At 47.6% G+C, this 8,224-nt stretch overlaps 1 protein-coding gene across 1 annotated transcript; it reads left to right on the top strand.

Moving 5' to 3' along the window:
• The first annotated feature begins 660 nt into the window (after positions 1 to 660).
• On the top strand, positions 661 to 1,767 carry LOC121385867. The gene has a single exon (XM_041516656.1). The coding sequence runs from the start codon at positions 661 to 663 to the stop codon at positions 1,765 to 1,767; it is 1,107 nt and encodes a 368-aa protein (XP_041372590.1).
• The last annotated feature ends 6,457 nt before the right edge of the window (positions 1,768 to 8,224 follow it).

Here is an 8,224-nt window from a genome sequence, read left to right as displayed (position 1 = left end):
CGGGATATTCGAGCAGTCTTAGTAGCAGCAGCAGCGACGAGGACGACGTCTTGGTCTGCAAATGTTCAGAAAGACATACAGTCAAAAGAGTGACTACCAAACCTGAAGAACAGTTCATGGATCAAACGGATGCTGCCTGTGACAATATGGATGAAGATGGTGAAATCAAAGAAGCCACAGATCAGACGGATGCCGCCCGTGACACAGACGCTGCCTGGGATGAAGAAGACTGCTGTTCGAGACGTTACCTGTTCTGTCATCATCCCGAAATGAGACATTTCTATACCCGGATGCAGACATTTGGATGGTGGCCCATACAGTTACGCCAGAAACCGAGGGAGCTCGCCAAGGCCGGTTTCTTCTACACGGGAGATCACGATGCCGTCGTCTGTTACTGTTGCGGACTACGTGCCTACCGATGGCAGAGAATGGACGACCCAGTGATGGAACATTACAGACTGTCCCCGAGATGCCCCCATGTGAACAATGTGTTCAGACATTATCAGTTTTAAACACGCGTGAGACACGTGTTTTTGTCACTATGTTTTGTCATATATTTTATGTACTACATTTTTGTTGTTTAGTAATAAAATTGTGTGTTGTATCCTTTTGTTATTTATAAATAGCATGACTTTGTGACACGTATGTCAGTTGAGAACCATGTCTCGGTGGGAAAGGTACCTAGAGTCTATTTACTACGATGCAAAGCACCCTGGGAGTTATGCAGGTCCTAGTAAACTGTATCAAGCTGTTAAAGCAGAGGGTAAATTTAACATTCCTCTGACACGTATTAAATCATGGTTGAAAGGTCAAGAGACCTATACCATGACACATCAAGTGAGGCGAAAGTTTCCACGTAATACCTATGTTGTGGAAGGGTTAGACAGTCACTGGCAATCCGATCTAATGGATATGGTCAGTTTGGCTAAATACAATGACGGGGTGAGATACCTCATGATGATCATTGACCTGTTCTCCAGGTACTTGTGGGTGCTACCACTCAAGTCGAAAACGGGGAACGACGTGGTAGAGACTTTGATAGAATTCTGGAAATCAGAGTCCAGAAAACCCAAGCTGTTTCAGTCCGATTCAGGGTCAGAATACAAGAACCATAAGGTCAAAGCATTGCTGAAGTCGCAGGGCATAACGCAGCTGTTTGCTCTAAATGAAACCAAAGCAAGTTATGCCGAACGGGTCATTAAGACCATCAAAATGCGTCTCTATCGCTACATGTTAAAAAACTTTACTTACAAGTACATGGATGTCCTAGAGAAGGTCGTCTATAGCTATAACCACACCAAGCATCGAATGTTAGGTCAAACACCAGCCAGTGTCAACCAAACGAACGAAGGAGAGGTCCGTCTGTCTCAGTACCTGATCAAACCTAAAAAGGCAATCCACAAAAAGAAGTTTACATTTAACATAGGTGATAAAGTACGAGTCAGTCATCTTCGGGGCACCTTTGATCGGGAATACCAAGAGAAATGGTCTGGCGAAATATTTACCATTGAGAAAAGGTACTGGTCTCAAGGTAAAGATGTGTACAAATTAAAGGACTGGGGTGGTGACGCCATCGAAGGGACATTCTATGCAGCTGAACTTCAGAAGGTGACTGAGAATCCTGATCAACTGTACCGTATCCAAGACATTGTGAAAAGGAGAATACGGAACAAACAGAAAGAAGTGTTGGTGAAATGGCTTCACTGGCCTAAGAAGTACAATTCGTGGATTCCAGAAGCAGACGTTGTTCGATATCAGACAGTATAAAAGACCTCAGTACATGTTTGACTTTTCATTATCATGGAAGAAATTGTAGAGACACAACCTCTGTCAAGAAGTCATTCGGGTGATACCTGGACATTTTTTGGTAAACGTGTGGCCAAATCGGAAACGGTATTTTTCTCTCAAATCATCATCATATATGTGGTGGTGATTACGTGTATCATCAACTTGTCTCTTCATCAAGGTAATTCTAACTTGTGGACAGCACTACTCAGCAGTAGCTTGGGTTATTTGCTGCCAAATCCCAAGATCAAAACGAATAAGCACCATGGATAAGTACATTACCATTCGAAGTACAGACAGTACGTCTTACTTTCCCGACAACACACACTGGTCGTTTCGAGTCAATCTGTATGACCGACTACATCTCGGTAAAAAGTGGGTGGTAGCAGCCACCGAAATCACCATTCAGAACTGGGACGTCTCGAGAAAATCAGACTGTCGTGACATTTACGTGTGTTCCAACATCTGCTACAGCTCACACGTTGGAGAAAGAAAGGAGCCCTTGCTGAGACGCATCTGTTTGACAGGGAATAAAAAGGAAAAATATTTTGTGTTTCCAAACTACCATTACATACCCCTGAGACTGGAAGATGTGCAGATCGTGGACATCTATATACAGGACGCAGATGGCAATTCAGCTTCATTTATTACAGGACCAGTGACGGTGACACTGCACGTGAAACCACAGCCTTTTTGGTTTTAAGACATGGACCAATACGTGTTGAAAAATTACAATTATTTTAAAATGATGACGAACATTCACGATTACCATATGACTTTGGGATTACTGAAAGATATGAATGAAGAACAAATGTTGGCCTTGGTGGCGATCGTTCAAGGGTTGCTGGACGGACGTATTAACGTCACAGCAGGACAGAAACGTCGATTTTTACAGTCTAACAACGAGTATCTGAACATGTTGAAAATGTGGTATCACTTGCCGTGATGGATAGAACTAGAAAACGTATATTGAAACAAAACACCCCTTTGTTAGCCTTCATTTTGAACAACAGTCACTTGGATCAGATGAAAGCAAAAACCGTATGGTCAGTGGTCACGGACCACTGGAGATATGCAGGATCTCTATAAATAGGATGTCTGTAAAAAAAACATCATCATTTGAGATAGTACCTACAGCGGAGCAACATGTCAGACCAATACAAGCTATATGTTCCAAACGTCGACAAGTGGACCCGTTTCTACAAGCTGCAGGCACAAGGCAAACTTCAGCCGCACTTCGAAATTCAACGTGGTGGGCAAAGTCAGATCATGTACAGTGTGGATCGATGCCTAGAACTCTACGACCCCACGTGGAAAAAAGAAAAAGAAGAACAGAACAAACCCCCGGCACCCAGTGTTGTCATGGTCTCCCCAACGCAGCAAGTAGTAGAACAAGCTAAGGCCGAACAGAAACGTCTTCTGAAAAGTATAAAAGGGAAAGCAACACCACGACCAGTCAGTTCGTCAAGAAAGCGCAAAGGAGACACAACGAGCAGAAGCAATCAGAAAAAGCAGAAGACAGATCGCTTTAGTAAAAAGAAATAAGATGGCTTCGTATATGAATAAAGCTGAAGTAGAGGCCCATGCCGAAGAATTATCTATTTTTGAACTTCCACGTACATTCACTTCGGTGGAAAAAATCTATTATGAGGACACGAGACCCACATCTCAGATCACCACGGAAAACAGTCCTGTGGAGTTTAACGTGTATGGACAAGGCATCGATTACATCGACCTGCAACGTACCAAACTACACGTGAAAGCCAAAATTACCAAAGCCGATGGCAGCATCTTGACAAAAGATGAAAAGGTGGGACCCGTCAATCTATGGCTCCAGAGTTTGTGGTCTCAAGTGGACCTGACCCTCAATGGAAAACTCATCACTACCTCGACCAATCTGTATCCATACAAGAGCTATCTTAAAGTGTTGTTGAATGGTACGTCCACAGCTAAGGAATCGTCTCTGCAATCCCAACTGTACTACAAAGATGATGCACAAGACATAGACAGCTCAGATCCTATAACAGGCATCAATTCGGGACTTGCTAACAGAGGTGCTTTATGTGAAACCAGTCACACCGTGGATATGGAAGGACCGCTGTACGAAGACTTTTTCGACATCAAACGTTATCTCATCAATGGCGTCAATCTACAGATCAAACTGTTCCGGACCAGGCCTTCCTTCAGTTTGTTGGCAGGAGAAGATAATCCTGATTACAAAGTCAAGATCGAAGACGTATACCTCAGAATCTGCAAAGTGCGACCCAATACGGCCATCATCACGGCCCATGCCAAAACACTGCAGGACACTGAAGCCAAATATCCTTTCACAAGGAGCGACATCAAAGTGGCCTCCATACCCAAGGGACAACTGAGTTTCACCTGGGATCACTTGTTTCAAAATAAATGTCCCAACAAAGTCGTGGGTGGCGCTGGTCTCTGCCGAAGCAGTGAATGGCAGTTACACCAAAAATCCATTCAATTTTGCCATGTACGATCTGGACACGATTGCCTTGTACGTGAATGGTGAATCCTTACCGGCTCAACCTCTGCACGTAGGCAATAATCAGTACATCTCGGCCTACAACAGTCTGTTTGAAGGAAGAGAATCCATAGGACTGGACGTGTCTAGAGAGGATTTTAGAAGTGGATATGCTCTGTATCAATTCACCTTGGAACTTTACCACTTGAAGGACGGATACCTGGATCTTATAAAAAGGGGTAATCTTAGACTGGACTTACAGTTTAAAAAAGCCTTGCCAGAAACGGTCAACTGTTTGATCTACTCGGAAGACAACCTTCTGCTTCAAATCGACGGAGCCAGGAACGTCTTGTATGCAGAACCATGAACACTTTACAGTTGGAATGTGCTCTGAACGCTGATCCAGTCACGAGACATGTCAGAGTGTATGCTGCAGATGAACTTCCACGGCACCGACTGACTCGTTTTCCACGAGGATTCATCGTCAATACAGAACCCTCGACGATGAGAGGACAACACTGGGTGGCCATATGGTTAGACAGTGCTAACCATGGAGAATTCTTTGACAGTTTTGGAAAGCCTCCAGCATATTACCAGAGACAATTTCGAGCCTTTCTGCAAAGAAACAGTACATGCACCCATTACAATGACAGGGTGCTTCAAGACGCCAACAGCAACTCGTGTGGACTTTTTGCTTTGTTTTACGTTGCTATGAAATCGACGGGATCGTCGCTCAGAGACATTCAAAATTATTTTTGTTCAGATATTATAGTCAACGAAGCTATCGTGTATCAGTTTGCCTTAACATATTTTAATCATTGTACATTATAGTGTTTGCCCTTAAGGCCTCTCGGTGTAACCCAATGTGTGTCCATTGCATGTGTAGTTGTCTCTAGAGAGACCAGAAATTGTAATTAGAAATAAATGAAAAACAACCCAAAATTTCGCTAGCCCACACAAGTCCCGCTCGAATCGATGGACGGTTGGGAGGTATGGCACTGTGTTCTGTTTTTACTACAACACAACATCAACATAACAACATTTTTCAAATCATTTATTTGCTCCCGTTTCAAATCAGTAGATATAAAGGTTAAGGAGCAGACCTTTATTCCACTTTACAATGATTTCCATTTAAATGTTTTCTTTCTCCTAATTTTCTTGAGCTTTCGTTGTGGTATTCCTGGTGGCCGCTTCTGTATGCTTGCTTCCATCTTTATTGATTTCTCTGGGGTCAGCATCTTCTTTGGGTCCATTGTCTTCACAACAGCCACGGGTTTGTACACTGTAGGAGGTGTTTGCCCTTTTCCATCTTGACCCTCTTGTGGGACATCCATCACTTGTCCTTTTAATAGTCGTATATATTTTTCTTCAGGCACCAGAATGTTTTTGGCCACGTGTTGCATCATGCAGTTTTTAACAAGGGTGCTATACTCTGTAGCACGAGCACGATGATACCAGCTCTTAACACTTGTTTCTTCTTCTTGATAGAAACGGTCTTGTCACCCAACACACGTAATACGTTTTTGTGTTTCTTCAACTTTTCAAACGCCTGTTTAGAGAGTGGAACGTCACTATGCAATATGTTGGCAATGATGAATGTCAGGGTTTTCAACTGATCCTTGGTTATATGTTTCAACAGCAGACTTTTCTGTTTTGTCGATTTGCCAGACAGCAAGAACTGTAAGAACATCAGGTTCTCCTTGATGACTTGAGACATTTTGACGTGGCTTTGAAAGTGCAGTGCTATTTATACTCTCGGGACGTAGACGATGGAGTCTTCATTGGGAAATATCCGAGTTCTCAGTCTCAGCTTATCATCACCATGGGGCGACATGTCCACCACCAAATAATTAAAAGGGGTCTTCATGGCATCCCTGTATGCTTCTACCAAAACACCAGCACGGCCAGGAAACAACTGACGGCCCAGCGTCATGATCTGTGATGTATCTCTCACATTTTTAAAGAGGACAAGATACCAGGTGTTGAGAGCAATGGTTCTGGCAGACTTTCCCTGTCCATAGAGGTTTTGGGTAATGAATACGACACTCAGTCTTCTGTGATGACATCCTTGTGTAAACAGTAGCTCTATGTCTTTGTGCTCTAGTACGTGATTCATCAAGTCATCCAAAATGATAAGTCCATGTTGTCCGTCGGCAAATTCTTCTATTTCTGTCTGCGTGGGTAACCCCGAATGAAACATTAGGTTAGCTACAGTCTTTTCCATTTCGTCGTAAAGTGTCTGGTACACGCCATAGCAATACATGATTTTCTTTGGAGGGTCTTTGACGTACATGCCATTCAGGTTCTTCAGAAGTCTGTATACCCACTGAGTCTTTCCAGCACCCGTTGGGCCTGATACACACATACTCGAGCAAGGTTCAAATGGTGTCAAACTCTGTGTTTCCCACCAAGGACGTGTGGGATCCACCACTGCTTCGGGACTCCACGAAATGGCACTCTTGGGTAACGTGGGTTTCACTGCTTCGAATGTCTCTTTTGTCAACCATGATACTCTGTTTTCCAAATTGTGTACTTGAGACAGATGGTTAGGAAGTCTCAACAAATTCTTGGCCTGACATCCAGGAACGGGACAATCTTTTCTGACACGACCCATAGCGACAAATGTATCTATTAAACTAAACTACTTTGCAAATCACAACTATTTTTATAGAGTGGCCCTGACGTGGCCCTGACGTGGCCCTGAGTGGCCCTGAGTGGCCCTGAGTGGCCCTGTGTGGCCCTGACGTGGCCCTGAGTGGCCCTGACGTGGCCCTGAGTGGCCCTGGTGTGGCCCTGACGTGGCCCTGAGTGGCCCTGACGTGGCCCTGTGGCCCTGATGTGGCCCTGACGTGGCCCTGAGTGGCCCTGAGTGGCCCTGAGTGGCCCTGAGTGGCCCTGAGTGGCCCTGATGTGGCCCTGACGTGGCCCTGAGTGGCCCTGAGTGGCCCTGACGTGGCCCTGAGTGGCCCTGATGTGGCCCTGAGTGGCCCTGAGTGGCCCTGAGTGGCCCTGACGTGGCCCTGAGTGGCCCTGAGTGGCCCTGGTGGCCCTGACGTGGCCCTGATGTGGCCCTGACGTGGCCCTGAGTGGCCCTGATGTGGCCCTGAGTGGCCCTGAGTGGCCCTGACGTGGCCCTGACGTGGCCCTGAGTGGCCCTGAGTGGCCCTGACGTGGCCCTGAGTGGCCCTGTGTGGCCCTGAGTGGCCCTGAGTGGCCCTGACGTGGCCCTGACGTGGCCCTGAGTGGCCCTGGTGTGGCCCTGAGTGGCCCTGACGTGTGGCCCTGACGTGGCCCTGACGTGGCCCTGACGTGGCCCTGACGTGGCCCTGAGTGGCCCTGAGTGGCCCTGACGTGGCCCTGTGGCCGTGGCCCTGATGTGGCCCTGAGTGTGGCCCTGACGTGGCCCTGAGTGGCCCTGGTGTGGCCCTGACGTGGCCCTGATGTGGCCCTGTGTGGCCCTGACGTGGCCCTGAGTGGCCCTGAGTGTGCCCTGAGTGGCCCTGATGTGGCCCTGAGTGGCCCTGGTGGCCCTGTGTGGCCCTGATGTGGCCCTGTGTGGCCCTGACGTGGCCCTGAGTGGCCCTGTGTGGCCCTGACGTGGCCCTGACGTGGCCCTGAGTGGCCCTGGTGTGGCCCTGAGTGGCCCTGTGTGGCCCTGACGTGGCCCTGTGGCCCTGACGTGTGGGCCCTGACGTGGCCCTGAGTGGCCCTGATGTGGCCCTGACGTGGCCCTGAGTGTGGCCCTGACGTGGCCCTGACCCTGTGTGGCCCTGAGTGGCCCTGACGTGGCCCTGAGTGGCCCTGGTGTGGCCCTGAGTGGCCCTGTGTGGCCCTGACGTGGCCCTGACGTGGCCCTGACGTGGCCCTGACGTGGCCCTGAGTGGCCCTGAGTGGCCCTGAGTGGCCCTGACGTGGCCCTGACGTGGCCCTGATGTGGCCCTGACGTGGCCCTGAGTG

The sequence above is a fragment of the Gigantopelta aegis genome, chromosome 12, assembly GCF_016097555.1.
Source record: "Gigantopelta aegis isolate Gae_Host chromosome 12, Gae_host_genome, whole genome shotgun sequence".
Lineage (NCBI taxonomy): Eukaryota > Metazoa > Mollusca > Gastropoda > Neomphalida > Peltospiridae > Gigantopelta > Gigantopelta aegis.
Note: the sequence above shows the minus strand (reverse complement) of the source record. Positions and strands in the feature narration are given on the sequence as shown.